The sequence below is a fragment of the Heliangelus exortis genome, chromosome 1 (genome assembly GCF_036169615.1).
Source record: "Heliangelus exortis chromosome 1, bHelExo1.hap1, whole genome shotgun sequence".
Lineage (NCBI taxonomy): Eukaryota > Metazoa > Chordata > Aves > Apodiformes > Trochilidae > Heliangelus > Heliangelus exortis.
In genome coordinates, this window is record NC_092422.1 from 142,984,585 (window position 1) to 143,000,699 (window position 16,115).

At 43.9% G+C, this 16,115-nt stretch overlaps 1 protein-coding gene across 1 annotated transcript; it reads right to left on the minus strand.

Annotated features, from left to right (window-relative positions):
* Nucleotides 1-1,987: 1,987 nt before the first annotated feature.
* Nucleotides 1,988-14,519, minus strand: RTCB (RNA 2',3'-cyclic phosphate and 5'-OH ligase). The gene is made up of 12 exons (XM_071729220.1): nucleotides 14,359-14,519; nucleotides 14,127-14,205; nucleotides 13,337-13,404; nucleotides 11,563-11,662; nucleotides 10,258-10,414; nucleotides 9,501-9,657; nucleotides 8,030-8,189; nucleotides 6,198-6,373; nucleotides 5,444-5,632; nucleotides 4,867-4,977; nucleotides 4,058-4,177; nucleotides 1,988-3,010 (listed from the first exon to the last, which is right to left on the minus strand). Exons 1-12 carry the CDS (start codon nucleotides 14,449-14,451, stop codon nucleotides 2,903-2,905), a joined length of 1,518 nt encoding a protein of 505 aa, XP_071585321.1. The 5' UTR covers nucleotides 14,452-14,519; the 3' UTR covers nucleotides 1,988-2,902.
* Nucleotides 14,520-16,115: the final 1,596 nt, after the last annotated feature.

The window sequence follows — 16,115 nt, forward strand, 5'->3', positions numbered from 1 at the left end:
ACGCCAGCCCTGCCATCCTCATGGGCAATGAATGATGTACAGGTCCCCAACTTGGAACACTGCTGGACTGTGACAGGAACAGCACCTGCACAAGCCCCTGGGCACACCACAACAGCCAATTCTTGGGCAAGAGAGGAAGCACCTGGCCATGGTCCTTGTCACTGCACAAGACAGGGACTGCACAAGGCAAGACTGCCACTAGCAACAACCCCTGCAAGAACAGAGAAACAGAAGGGGCCACTGAAGCCACCACCAGAGGTGATAAGAAGCAACTTCCCAGGGGCAGAAGCTCTGTTTTGGCAGGCCCAATCTCTAAGTTCAGCTATCTTGTTCTCAAGCAGAGAGTGAGACAAATGCAGTGAGCTATTTGTTCTCACTAAAAAGAAACCTGCACCCACTGGCTGAAAGCAGACTTCACGCAGACACCCTGTGCAAGCCCCAAGGCCAGCCAACCTGCTGCTGCATACAGATGACTCATTTGACTACAATTAGTCAGGGAACAAATGAGTGCCTGCTGTGTGACAAAAGTGTACAGCAGCTCCAGAGGTATCATACCTCATACATCAACAGGTATTTTTGAGTTCTCAGTAACCTTGCATGGAAGCAGAGATGTTCCTATAGCCACATTGGCTCTTTGGTGTTGCTGAGATGCAAATCCACCTGTATTTCAGCATATTAATTTTAATACTGCATGCCCTGCCCATCTATAATTTATTTTTTTAATGTGTATTAAAAAAAGCTGATGCATAGCCCTATTTGCTATAAGAGACCTGAATTAGAAACAGATCTTTAAGTAAATAACAGGGAGATATCTCACATTTTTACTCTTTAGGTGGTTAGGAACGAGCACTCTCCTCAATACAGCACAACATGTAACCAAAATTAGTACCAGCTTTGCAACGGGAAACCAAAAGTGACAGCACTTTGTGCATTTTTGAATGCCAGTGCATGAATGCTGATGATCAGAAGAGGCTTAAGGTAGCATCTCTATGGTACACAGGATTTCTGCTTGTAAAAAACTGAAATTTGTCTCTTAATAGCAGTCGTAGGTAAAAGTCCAAAGAACTATGTTTGAGAAGTGTGTCTTTATTCTTAAATATTTATGTTTTAAGGTTCCCTTGCATTCCACAGAGTCTGAAATATTTATAGACCGAAAATTCTGCAAGAATGTGCAGTTCTGCAGGAGATTTGAGACCAACAATTTGTCTTTCAGTCACTGGAAGCTAATTCACACTTCTAAGTGAATTGATTTTTGTTTGAAATCCAGCAAATGTGTCTAAGACCTCAGAGACAGCAATCTGAAACAATTCCACTCGAGAGAGCATGGGAAAACAAGAAACTGTCTGTAAAGTCAGACCCAGAAAGACACAGCAGTAACTACTACTGCACGTGCTGCTTCTGAATCTGCAGCAAATACAGAATTTGAACTTAAGCAAACTGCAAGCACCAAGGTCACTGAGACAGCAAAATGCCATTATGCCTCCTCAGATCAACAGGTTTCTCAGATCCTAAACTTAAAGGGATGTTTCATCAAAAGAAACTCGAGTCCATCAATCACAATCTGCTCCTTTTACATGAGTCCCTGGAAGGGCTCCACTCTTTCTCTGAGGTTCGATTTTCCTCCAGCCGCCCCCTTGTGTCTGCATACAGACCTACAGCAAGCTCCAGCCCCTACCCAAGGAGGTGGACCCCACCAGAATCCCGGAAAGATAAAGCTGTCATATTCTTTGTAGAATTACAGAATGGTTTGGGTTGGAAGGAACCTTAAAGATCATCTAGTTCTGCCCCACCTGGCATGGGCAGGGACTCTTGTCATAATCAAACTGAGCACTGCATTGCCCTTCCCTTGAATCCTGCAAGAAATCCTGACATCTGCACATTTCTTGGCCAGATCACAACATGAGTTTCAAGAGCTCACATACATACTTCAGAGTGAAAAACAGACATGTTAACCACTGAATAAACATGACACAGATACACTGCAGCATCCATCTTCCCATTTTATTTTTAGTCCTCAAAACGATCCAGTGGGGATGGTCAGTTTCCCCTCCAGTCCTGATTAATGGATATAAAAGAAACATCAGAAGCCATGTTGTACTGGGTCTGACCCTGCAATTGGACTCATTTAAATCAGAGCTGCAGGACACAGAGTGCAATATCATCCAATACAACTTTTACACGTTGGATTTGCACATCTGTAAGTTGTTATGATACAGCTTTTACTGAGCAAACAAAACCTCTCAAGGCAAAATTCTCAGTCCTAAACAGCATTTTCAGAAGACTGTGGAACACCTACTTGTACTGAGCCAAGTACAGCAGGTGCTGCTGAACGGGAGAGGGCAGGAGAAAAGGGCAATCCCTCCCACCCAAGTGGGAAACTACTCCCAACCCCAGATTTCTCATCCAACTGCCATGAAACATGCAACGACACAGACTATGCATTATCTGCAAACAGAGCAACCTCTCCCTGCCCAGAAGCACCATATCCTGCCTATCAGAGTACTTCTGTATGCAGTGAGAGGCACTCAGATGTGGGGACAGAATGTCTGGTTCAGAAGCCACCTTTGCTGATGGAGGTGGTCTTGCAGCACAGCAATTGGTGGCAACTCAGCAAGTCTGAAGTCCTGTCTGGAAATATCAGGCAAATGGGGGAGGGACTGTATGTAGGAAATAAGACTCACTCATTGCTTTGCCCTTTCCTCCCAAGAAAAGAACACCACATAACAAGGGGTGGGCATTAATTACGCCTAGATGTGGTTAGAAGATCCTCAGCTGTTGTTTCCAGAACAGGGATGGCAGATCCAAGCATCCTGAAGAGTCCAAGAGGTGTGGAAAGATGATGATTATAGTCAGTTTTGTGTAAGGCCTGGAGATGCTGTTGTGTTTCTTCTGTTGTCAATTCCTAGCCTTTTATAACAGCAATAGGTCTCAGTTTAATGGCTTTCTTGCTGATGCCAGCTGCATGGCAGGTGTTAACCACATCTGTCACATTCTTGTAAGACTCTGGTGCCTGGAGGGGGAAGAGAGAAAAAAACAAAACAAAACAAAAACTATAAATCGCCCAAAGTCACAGGAAGTTAGATGCAGGCTTTTGATATTCCTTCTTCACAAAAACAGAATCATATGAATGGAGGGTGCAGAAGCAGGTGAACATGCTGAGAATCTGGCCACCTTACATTATCTAAGAAATCTATGAGACACTTAGCTTTCCAAATAATCTCTTGTGTTTCAGGTAAATTAATAGCTACTTTGGTTCAGTTTTGCCTATATTCTAAGGTAACCCAGTTCACCAGCATATAAGAAGGTGCACTCCAGCTTCCTCCTTACATAGAGCCTTTAAGATTTATCTTCACTGCCCCTTAGTGGCAGGAATCAGGGTTGAACTCCACAGCTTGCCCCTCCAGCATTCTGAAAAGGAAGCTGCTTTTAAATAGAGATTTTAATGCTATCAACATGTTTGTACAATACCAACACCCAAACAGCATAGTTTCTAGTGATTAACATGCTTGCATGAGCAAGGTTGTGATCAGAAAAGACATTCTGTCATGTCAATGCAAACAAACTGGAAGTCATAATATTAAAAGTATTCTAATCATTTAAGAGTTTTCTTAAACATGAATTCATCTTAAAAGAGGAAGGTTATCTCATACACATGGCAGCTGCAGTGTAAAGTACGTTTGAGTTGGGAGAATATAATTGAAGAGAATCTACTAACTGTAACTGCTTTTGTGATGATCACACGAAGACTTCTCATGATCAACAGTAATTATCCCTAATGCCAGGCAGAAAAGGAAAAAACATACTCCCAACCCCCAGTCCTCTCAAACAGGAACCTCCCCTTTCAGCAGGACTCGAGGGAGAGGGAAGACTTCACATTATTTTCAAAAAAAAAAAAAAAAAAAAAAAAAGGAGTACTTTTGTCAGAAATCATACCAGCTGTATATTTAGAGTAATAGCAACCACTTAGCACTGCCAAAATCCAGACAGGGAAAGTCATCCAGCCAGGGAGCAAGACTCCCTTTTCCAAAACTCTAAGATAATGAAGTATTAAACTCACTTCTTCCATGACCAGTTTGGGAGAAGCAACACGGATGGCAATGCCCATGTCAGCCAACTTGTCCAATACATCCTGGAAGTCCAAGTTACGTCGAGATTTGGCTCGAGACAGTGCACGACCCTAAAGAACAGTTTTGTTAGGTTTATTTTTTGTAGCCACTTGGAAATAGAACTCTCTTATTCAAGAAAAACATTATTACATTATCCGTAAATAAGTATATTACATTATAACTAAGTAGATTACATAGGTAAGCCCAGAATGGCTGAGAGTACAGACCACAGTAAGCCACAAATTGGGAAATTAATTTATACTTTAGGTGATGGGCTGCTGCAAAAATCACAGATGTGTTATGATGGCTAGGGAAGTTCCATGCGTATAACATACATGTCTAGAAGTGTCTTTTTACCAAAAACACATCAGACAGTGTTCAGGAGTCAGAGTTTTACTGGAAGCTATTTATCTTCCTCAATCATCCTATTTTACTACCTTCTTTTAACAACTGAGGTAAGGACAGCTTAAGCACAGTTAATCCTTAGTAAAAAGACCTCATTAGCCACGTCTTCAGCCTAACATACATGCCTTGTGTATAGCAACCTCCAAATTTTCTGCAGGAGGAGTGAAAACTACACAGTCAAGGACAAAGAAGACTTCTAGCCTGTAGTTCTCCCGGGCTGAGACTACTGTGGCAAGGCTAATCTCAGCTTTTGTTGTCCAAAAGATGAATCACACACTGGCTAACCATAAACCTCAAGAAACCTTGTCCTCTACATGACAGTCCAAGCCCTTCCTGAAATAACATTTTGACTTACAGCTCCATGGCAAGTAGTTCCAAAGGTTTCAGTCATGCCTTGCTCTGTTCCAGTAAGAACATAGCTGCAGGTGCCCATAGTCCCGCCGATCAAAACAGGCTGTCCAGTCAGCTGTGAATGAAAAGTATTAATTCACAAGAAGTCTAAAACCCCTAATTCTTAATAATTAAGTTTCAGAGGAAATATATATCCAGGAAAGAAGGTCAGGTTCACATTCCCTCAGAGCATCTCTGCCTTGGGTGCCTGATATCAAGGATTCTGGAGAGCTAACTGCACTGAAAGGTGTAGACCAGCAGATGAAAAGACCTGCATCCTGCAAATCACAGGAGCCTGTCCAAGGTATGAAACACTTATTTCCCTTCATAACTTTCTAACCCTTGTGGGTGTGGAGCAGAAGAGGGAGCTCAGTGTTGCTAAGATCAAACACACAGACCAGCAGATACTGCCATCCCACTAGGATTCCAGTGCCATTAGCTCAAAAACCAAACTCCAAGCATTTAGGTCTCTGTTTGGGACCCTTAAATAGTCTGATTCATACAGAATTCTCTTCTGATTTCCTTCTCCAACAGCAACTTACTTGATAATCGACAGCAATAAGAGGATGGTGAGGAGGGAAGGCCCTGGTTGATCCCTTTCTGTGCACCAGCAGGGTCCGCTCCTTTCCATCTACTACATGTTGCTCCACTTTGGCAATGTTGTGAGACACATCATAGATAACATGCATATCAAGGTCATCTGGGGTTGTGTTGAAGACTTTGGCAAAGGCCTAAAAAGACAGCAAATCAGGATTTGAAATACATGGAGATAAATTTTCTACATGTACACAGCAGTTACAATCTGTTTAGGAATTAGAAGGAACAAGGTGTTTCTTACTGATAAGACAATGACCTTACCACGTGGCATGACAGTCAAATTCATCCACAGTGGCAGTGAATACAACAGTGCCAGGTGTGACAGAATGGCACTGCCTACATTGTTTACCTGCCCACTGGCAGCTTTAAAGCTGGAATTCAGTCAGATCCCTACTAGACTAATTCTTGCAACTGTGAAAAGATGGTTTCAGCAGTGTAAAACTGATTTTCTTGTATCATCTTTTTCCAGTTCAAGGCATTTTCAAAAATATTGCTTAAGTGGCTTCTGCAAATACAATCCAGAGGTGTTGAGTGGTTTTAGATGGACTGCAGCTTCGTGTGAGTCTCTCCAGCAAACACAGTTTAAAAAGCACAAAAATGAAAATTATGTTAATTACTGCAACTACTCTGTGTTCCATGTGTCTGGGATAAAGAAGGAGATGTGTACCAACATATTTTCAGAGACAACTCTGCTCTTACCTGTCTTGTTAGAAAAGTCATAGAAGAGCGGTTGACCCATGCATAGTTCCCAGCAGCTGCCATTCCCTTCAAGTAATCCTGTCCCTCTGCAGAAGCAATCCTGGCACACGCCAGCTGCCGATCATTCACTATGATTTTGTCCCGTTTCATAGCTTTTTCCATAGCCACCAGTGCATCTGGGAAATCAGCAGGGTAAGTCTAGGTGAATTCTTAATTATGTTTCAGTCTGTGAGAAGAATACAGTGGTCTGTAATCTATATTCTAAAACTGAATACATCTGTCCCATGGACAAACCTATGGATTCTTCTCAAATGCAAAAGCAAATCTGTGGCAGAACATCATCAATTGTTTGCAAACAGCATTCCTCAATATTACTTTTAGAAAGAAAAGCTTAGAGGCTCAGGTATATCAGAAAGAATTCTCCACTTGGACAAAAGCATTTAAACTTACTAGTAACTTCTAATAAAGTAAACACTCTAGTCAGGTTCAAAACAATAAATGCAGAGGTAGCACTTTCTCAGGAGACAGTAATTTAGTCTTTTTCTGCTGCAGGAATGCTTGCCTCTGTTACACCTGACATTATGGACCCACTGTCCTCAGCAAACGCATATAAAGACAGCTCCTCAAACAAATAGGATTCAGTGAAAATCTCCACACTGTCTTGATTATAGCATAATTTAGTTTGGAAGGGACTTCTGGAAGTTGTGTTCAAAGCAGCTCCAGCTATATCAGGTCTTACTCAGCCAAGTTTTGAGCATTTCCAAGGACACAAGTTCTATAACCTCTCTAAGGAATCTGCTCCAGCATTTGACCACTTTAACAGTTAAAAAAATAAATGAGAATTCTACTATGTAATTAGAATTTCCTTCGCTTCATCTTCTGCCACCTCTAACCCTACTGTCACGTGGATGCATAATAGCAAGAACAATTCTCTGCATGATCAAAGCCAATTAATGCATTGGCTTTAAACTTATTGCTAAGAGGTTTGAAAACACGCAAGATCAAGCAGACAAAATTCAACGCAAGCCCTGTCAGAACAGACCAAGAAATGCTCTTTGGTGCTGCAATTTACTGCCGAGGATGAAACCACGTTGAATCATAGAATCATAGAATCCTAGGGGTTGGAAGGGACCTCGAAAGATCATCTAGTCCAACCCCCCCTGCCAGAGCAGGGCCCCCTAGAGTACATCGCCTAGGAACGTGTCCAGGCGGGTTTTGAATGTCTCCAGTGAAGGAGACTCCACAACCCCCCTGGGCAGCCTGTTCCAGGGCTCTGTCACCCTTACAGTAAAAAAATTTTTTCTGATATTCAACTTGAACCTCCTATGCTCCAATTTACACCCATTACCCCTTGTCCTATCACTGGTCACCACTGAGAAAAGCCTAACTCCGTCTCCCTGACACTCACCCCTTACATATTTGAAAACATTGATGAGGTCACCTCTCAGTCTCCTTTTCTCCAAACTAAAGAGACCCAGCTCCCTCAGCCTTTCCTCGTAAGGGAGATGCTCCACTCCCTTAATCATCTTAGTAGCTCTGCGCTGGACTCTTTCAAGCACTTCCCTGTCCTTCTTGAACTGAGGGGCCCAGAACTGGACACAATACTCCAGGTGCGGCCTCACCAATGCAGAATAGAGGGGGAGGAGAACCTCTCTTGACCTACTAACCACACCCTTTCTAATGCACCCCAGGATGCCATTGGCCTTCTTGGCCACAAGGGCACATTGCTGGCTCATGGTCATCTTCTTGTCTACCAGGACCCCCAGGTCTCTTTCACCTACACTGCTCTCCAGCAGGTCAGCCAACAGGTCTCAGCAGCACTCAGAACGTACCTGTAGCAACTTGGTGGCCCAGGCCTCTGCTGCCACTGTGGATCATCACACACACCTGCCCTTTGTGGTCGATGCCCATCTTCCTGGCAGCATACTCGTTGTAAATCTCATCCACCACCTGGATCTCAGCGTAGTGATTTCCAGCTCCCAGAGTCCCCAGCTGCCAATCACAACACACGGATCACACAGGGATAGAGAAAAGAGCTCCTGGGAGCACAGGGGAGAGCCATGGGAATAAAGGCAATAGGGCAAATTGCTATAGCAGGGTTTGGGGTTTAGTGAGGCTTTTCCAGGAAGAAAAAAAAAAAAAAAAAATCAAAACAAAAATCCCTATATAAACTGGAAGGAAGTAGAACATACCACCATCACTGTCCTCTTTGTTCAGGTTTATAACATAAATTAAACATGTTATAAACCATAAGCCTAGAAATGGTTTACATTTAAAATGGCTATAGTGTGTGCTGGAAATGCATAAATCCCACATATGCTGGGGATCTGAATAGATGTTACAAATATTCAGATGCTTTAGTATATACATTTAAATGTATTTTACTTATATAATAATAATTTAATAATATTTTAGTGGTATTAAATTATAGTTAATCATAATTATAGTTAATCATATACTACCAAACTGCAGTATATTTTTACTGTTGGAAGAACACTACAATTAAATAAGAGGACCAGGATCTACAGACTGTGCTGACACTTTTATCCAGCTTATTTAGGCTGAGTTGAAAGACAGGAAGAGTACAGATTATTGAGAATTAATCAATTTCTATAGGCATGGCACACATACAGTCTTCTGCTTTGTTGCAACACCACAGGGAGGTTACAACGCCCTGTTCATTAAGAATTCAAAACCTTTCAGTAGCTAAAGCATGATATTCCATTTCCAATCCTCAAATTTTTTCATCTCCACTAAGAGAAGATGACTTTTTTGCAAGGTGAATATGAAAATTAAGGACATAAGATTATTTTGGAGTTAAAATGCCATAATCTTTCAGCACCACAAGTCATAGAACTCAAGAAGTTATATAAAAGAAAGATTTGCAAACGCTAGCATTAGTACAGCCATCTCAGAAGTGTTCCACCCAAACCAATGAGACTATATACAGAAAAGAAATCTTTGACTGCTGAGCAAACAAAGGGAAAAGCTACAGAATAACTTGCCTGTCTCTTAAAAATAAAACTATTACCTGGATGCAGAAATGCCACCAAACATGAATTCCAGTGTCAGGCGTTAGCTGATGAAAAACTGATGGCCCCAGGAACCTTGGGTACACCTGGCATTGCTTCCTTGCTACAGCTCTGTCAAGAATTATTCAGAAACAGCCCCACCATCTCACCTCTGCCCCTGCCCAGAACCGGTAGGCAGAGTTTCAAGAAAAGACCCAAAACTAGAGCACTATGTGCTAACCTTTACATTTGAACCCTGAGCACTCACAACCTTTCTGGAACATGACATTACCTGAGGCAGACCCCTCTTCTTTGCTCTTGAGGAGACCTTGTTGGGGTCAGCCTGCAGCATTCTTCCATATTCCTCACAGTGCTCCTTGTCCTCTGCCCAGGCATAGCCCTCACGGAGAGACCAGTCCACACCCATCTCTAGGGCCTCTTCCAAATCCCTGCAATTATTGAACAGCTACATGAGTGTTATCCTTAAAAATCCTCAAAACTCCCCTGGATATGAGCAGCTCCGTGTAAATTTGTCATTGGACCTACCTTCAGAGTTAGCTCTCCTTTGTATAGGGAGTTGGACAGGATTACCTCAAGAGATCCCATCTATTATTCTATAGTTTTATGATCAGCCCCCACCTCCCCTAAGAAGCAGTCCAACTTCTTAATACTTCATGAAATTCAAACTCTACAAATATAATAACTTCAGGAAGGTCACTACTTTCCCCTCTTTTTTGTGAGGGGAATATCCTATTTTCTCTCTCATCCCTCTCAAATAATACCTTTATGTACATGGAGGTTTTCTGTCAGAAGACATCAGAACCTATCAAAAACTTTTAGCTATTTCAGAGTTTTCAATGGGGGAAGAAAGATCTGACTGCACTGCTGACTATGCAAGTCCTCCTGGTGAAAGACAGATGCAGAAAGAATGGAAGGAGGTTTACAATTACTTTTTCTTTCTTAAAGTCTCCTACTTATATAAATCTTTCACCAAAATGAATACCAGAGATGCTCCCTCCAGTGATGCACACACCAAGCCATTCTCTTACTTAGCATTCATGGGGATGACACCTTTGGAGCCAACACCAACAGGAATGTGATCAAACATGGCCTGGGCAAGCTGCTCCTTCACAGGCTGCACATCACTTTCATCCAAATTTGTACGCAGTAAGCGGACACCACAGTTGATGTCAAATCCCACCCCACCTGCAAGTGTAGAAAAAGCAACCAGGTTAATAAGGAAAGTGTGCTGATGGTAAGCACTTGTTGAATATTCATCTTAAACCAGTATTTCTGCTGACAGGGACGGTGTACTGAATTCTATGATCTTTGCCCTTCTTTCTGGCAAAATATTGGGGAAAAAAGCAGAACTGCATTAAACTTGATTTTAATAGAGTAACAGAAATCCTCAGAATTCAAGACAGCAAAAAATGTAGTCTTGCAGAGAAAAATTCAAAAATTCTTAAGAAAAACCAAACCAGACAGTTCTGCAGTCTTGAGCATGTGCTCTACAGACCAAGCTGTATAATTAATTGCCTACAGAACTCTGTGTTTACAAAATTGCTTCAGCAAGTAGCCAAAGAGAAGCAGACAACTATAAAAATACTGTCCTCAGAAAGTACAGGATGCTCCTGTTCTGCCTAAGGTCAGAAGTGACAGGTCTCAGAATGGCTCCTGGATGTAAGATATGCCTGAAACCAAGTCCCTGAGAGCAAGTCCTTTTTGAATCTTCACTGGAATAAATGACTAGATATAATAAATGGTAAATACTAATGAGGAATATTAAATTTAAGTGCTCAGCATTTTGCTAAATTCTTAAAAATTTAACAAAAATAACTACTGCAGGGAAAGACCTAATGTGAAAGACCACCATTAATGAGGGTTCTGGTATTAACCGGAGTCAGAGGAGGGCCACCAGACAAAGAGATCTTGGGTTTAAGTCAATGAGGAACACTGAAACGGCTTGAAGCAAACCTGAAACATGAATATCATGCTTCACTACCACAAAAACATCTCCAAACCATTAGTAATTAAAGATACAGGTGTTTATTAAAAAGACATGCACATGCTAAGGTCAGCTTTTTAATAAAGTGTAGAAATAGTCTTAAGGTATGTTTAAGTATGTTTTTTTGCTCAAAGAAAACAATCAATTTTTATCAGCCTGACAAAACCCAAGTTCAAAGTTTTGTGCTCTCCCTTCAAAACTGAGGGATCTCATGAACCCAGCCCTAAAAGACAAGGGCAATTCTCTCTGTAGTATTTAAATATTTTCAGTGTGACCATCTGCTCTACAAAGAATCAAGATTTTGAGTGAGAGAATTATGCATCCATTAATCCCCAGTAATTATCCTCACCTGGTGACACCACTGCTTCAGGATCATTCATGTCAAAGGCAGCCATGTTGCCAATGGCAAACCCATAGCCAGAATGGACATCTGGAAGGCCTATTGATCTCTGAAAGGGAATGAAGGAAATTTTAATGTTTTATGAAACTTTATGCTGCACAGTCACCTTTGTTACACTTTGTCTTGTGGTAATGGTTGCCATGTTTGCAAACATACCAAAAAGAGAAGGGATGTTTAGATGTAGATCACAGAATCGTAGAATTGGCTGGGTTGGAAGGGACCTCAGAGATCATCAAGTCCAACCCTTGATCCACTACTGCTGCAGTTACCAGCCCATGGCACTGAGTGCCACATCCAGTCTCTTTTTAAATATCTCCAGGGGCGGAGAATCCACCACTTCCCTGGGCAGCCCATTCCAATGCTTGATCACCCTCTCTGTAAAGAAATTCTTTCTAATATCCAACCTAAACCTTCCCTGGCACAACTTGAGACCGTGCCCTCTTGTCTTGCTGAGAGTTGCCTGGGAAAAGAGACCAACCCCCCCCTGGCTACCCCCTCCTTTCAGGGAGTTGTAGAGAGTGATGAGGTCTCCCCTGAGCCTCCTCTTCTCCAGGCTGAACAGCCCCAGCTCCCTCAGCCTCTCCTCATAGGATCTGTGCTGGAGTCCCTTCACCAGCCTGGTTGCCCTCCTCTGGACCTTCTCCAGGATCTCGATATCCTTCCTGAACTGAGGGGCCCAGAACTGGACACAGGACTCAAGGTGATGGAGCAAACCCATTGATTCAGGTAAGTATCTAAATTCCTGCAGTTACAGGACAAAGAGAGCAGAGAGCACATCTCACTCTGAAAGAAAGACTCAGTGGCAGGTCAGCTGAGCAGCCCTCTTGGCTCTACTGGCCAAGATCTCCATAAAACTTAGGAGAAGCTTAAACACCTAAATGTAAGAGCTGTAATTGAAAACTGAATTCTAACCTGGCTTTTTCTTGGCTTCAAGAGTTCTTTGATTTGAAAATAAAACCTGAAGATCTGAATAGGCACATCTCTCCTACAAACTACCAGCCAAAATTCCCATTTTAATATGTTGTTACTATTCTAACTTACTCCTTTTCAGTTGACCATTAAGGCATTTTAACAGTGTGATGGGCTGCCTTTCACTACAGCCAGAAATTTCATACCTTTGCCAAGCAACCATGAACAAGGAAATTCTGATAATCTGTTACTCATTAATATCTGCAATATCAGACACGAAAAAGATAATTTTTACATTGCACTTAGCACTTCTTGAAAAGTGACACAAGGAAGTGTTTTCCTCCTCCATCATCACCATATCTGATACTTTGTTTCCAAAAATTCGTGGGACAAAGGAAAATGTTTACATAAGGGGAAGGCTCACTACAAGCACTGGGGCAGCAACAGTAGAATAGACAACACTGTCCCCTCCTGCTTTGTTTCCATTTTTTCATGCATTTTAGGTCAGCAAAGGAAATTCAAAACCAACAGACAATACAAGTGTTGGGGGAAAGGTGACTCAGGCAAACTGGAACAACACAAAGCAATGCTGGAAAAGCTTCAAGTCAAAAAGCAGTGAATACACTTTAGTGGACACTTGTTCAGGTAACTTAGTTTCATAGCTTGCCCTTGGAAGTTCTTGCTCAGAGACAGGTCCTCAACAAACAAACTGTTTTGGTCTAGATTCCTTTTCACAACAGAGTTTCCACTTGGAAAGTAATAATCCTGGCAGATAAGAACAGAAAAAGAGCAAATTTTCAGAGCAAATACGTACATGAACGATGCCAGGTAATGCAGCCACATTTCCAATCTGTTTCATGGCAGGCAAAAAGCCACCTGCACCTGAACAAGATAAAGTAAAAAAGAAAGTAAACAATCTGGTAATCACAATACAGAACTTTCTATAAAGGTTGTTGAAAACAGTGGCAAATCAAAAATCAGTCACCAGCAAGTATTCTAACCTGGTATAAACATTATTCCCAATCTGCAGTCTCATTAAATAGGATATTACACTGAAGTCCTAGCTCTGATGTATTAAGACTGATCTGTGCAGATTGATCAGTGCTAACAACAGAAGTGTGTTACCACCAGCCCATCTCTCAGACCTGGACCCAGTCCTGTGCTTCTGCCTCACACCAGAGAAGCCCAGGCTACAGCCCCCAACAAAATAAACTCAAGGCACAGGCATTCAGGGGATGCTTGAAAGCACAGAGAGCAGCCAGCAAGTCGGTGCCCACCCATCTGATCTGGGCACAGGACATGCTACGGTTTCAGGTCACACCCCTGTGCTGCTCACCAGGCCGCAGTAGCTGGCAAGGTGAAAAAACTCATCCCTGTTTCCCTTTTCTCCCGATGCGCCAGCTGGGACATCCCATAGAATCCTCCCCGCTGCCCCCCTGGTACTTCACAGCCAACAGACAGCGTGGTGCGAACCCAGGGGCTCAGGGAGGTCTCCAAGGCCACAGTAAGGAGAGCCCGAAAGGCTGGGGGGTGCCTGCAGGCTCCCTCCTTGCTTCTTCCCGCCTCCCCGTTATCCCCCCCTCCCCCAGCCTTCCTGGACTCACCTCCACCACGGCAGGCGTTGCGCAGCTCCTCGAACATCAGCTTCTCCAGCGGGTCGTTTACGTAGAAAACACCTTCCACCTGCGGGGAGAGCTGTCAGGGCGGCCGGCAACGGGGCGGGCAGGGCAGGGTCCGGCCGTTTCTCCCCCTCCCCCCCCCTTCAGGTGGGCTGCCCCTCACCCCCCGGGCACTCAAGGGTTCCCGGTTGAGCCCAGCCGTCCCTCTGCCACTCACGTGCATGTTGGGCACGAAGCCCTTCTTGATCCGCCAGCAGTTCTTGTCGATCTTGTCCAAGTACTGCAGCTCATCGTTGTAGCTGCGACTCATGGCGGCGGCGGCGTCTCCTCCTCAGCGCTGCCACCGGCACTCGGCCAACAGCGGGAACCGACGGAAGCCGCCGAGGGCCACGGTGCCGCCCCAGCTCCGCGGACAGGAGCTGCCGAGGGTCAAACTTCCTCAGCGAGGGTAGGACTGGCAACGCCCCCGGGGCGTTCCCTGTGGTGTGGCGGAGGAGATGAAGATTTCAGTGAGCACTGGGAAAAGAGTCGTAAAAAGTTACAAAGGTTTTGTGTGAAGCGGCGAGCCTGCTGTGAAAAGAAGAAACATGAAGACAAGGACGTGTGTGCTTTGCTTAAAACGTGGGGAAATTGCTGAAGTTGCTGTAGGGAAGTAACCAGTGCTCATTATAATGGAATTGTAATACGGAAACCTCACCTCAGGGGGTTGGGCTGCCCACCTCCAAGTGAAGACCCCTCCACACGGAGCAGGCACCATAAGTTCCATGTGTACTGGAGTTTTAAACTGAAGGAAGTTATTCACTGATGAATCAAAGTAGAATAACCATGAACATTGCAAAGTCACGGAGTTGTCATGGTTGGAAAAGACCTCTAAGATTGCTGTGTCCAACTATCAACATCCCCTCCCAATAAAATTAATAAAATGTATTTATCAATAGCTGTATCACTATGCCCACTACAGCATATCCTGAAGTGCCCCATCTACACGGTTTTTAAATACTTCCAGGGATGGCGATTCGACCACCTCCCTGGGCAGCCCATTCCAAAACTTAACTACTCTCTCAGGAAAGAAATTCTTCCTGATATCTCATTTAAGCCTCCCCTGGTGCAACTTCAGGCCACTTACTCCAGTCTTATGTGTGTTAGTTCAGTGGAGCAAACAGATCAAACATGTATCAGTGTAGAGAGCTTTGTGACTCTGGTGGTTTAGCCTTGTGGATTACCCCCTAGGACCCCATATTTGTGCAAATACACAATAAATAAAAAAAAACAAACATAGAAACATAGAATGGTTTGGGTTGGAGGGAACCTTAAAAAACACCTATTTACAACCTTCCTGCATGGTCAGGGACATCTTTCACTAGACCAGGCTGCTCCAAGCCCCATCCAACCTGGCCTTGAACACTTCCAGGAAGGGGGCATCCACAGCCTCTGGGCAACCTGTGCCAGTGTCCCCCCACCCTCACAGGAAGTAATTTTTTCCTCATGTCTACCTCTGTTCTGTGTACATGTTGGTGTTTCACACACTGTGTAAACAACCCCACTTTTTGAGATAACACCTACACCTCCATATCTGCTCAGAGGTCCCCTCTGGCCACCTGGCTTGCTTACACCCCATCACTCCCTCCCTGCTCCCTGGGGCCTGGCAGACACTGACTCCATGAGCCCTGGGGACACTCCCACAGCCTCATGGTGGAGATGTGGGGTCCGGCCCCGTGGCAGGGGCAGGGTCCCCCCCCCCCCCACAGCAGTGGAGAAGCTGGGGCAGCCTGGACAAAGCACCTGATACCCATGGGGTGAAGGCGCGAAGGGGAGCGCGGGCCCCAATGGGGTGAAGGAACCTGCTGGGGTTTGTTCCTCCTCCCTCACACCCCACAGGACCTTTGGGCTGGCTTTGCAGAAGGAATAAATGTTCTTTTCGTGTGCCTTTTAGTAATGAAAGCTCTCTGTTCATGCCATTCCCCTGGAGACTGG

Bases quoted from the DNA above. Each gene is read 5' to 3' on its own strand.
- RTCB (XM_071729220.1), bottom strand. From the start codon at position 14,451: ATGAGTCGCAGCTACAACGATGAGCTGCAGTACTTGGACAAGATCGAC. The intron at 14,206-14,358 runs GTGAGTGGCAGA...CTCTCCCCGCAG, and splicing joins GCTTCGTGCCCAACATGCAC to GTGGAAGGTGTTTTCTACGT. The intron at 3,011-4,057 runs GTGAGTTTAATA...TTCCCCCTCCAG, and splicing joins CCAAACTGGTCATGGAAGAA to GCACCAGAGTCTTACAAGAA.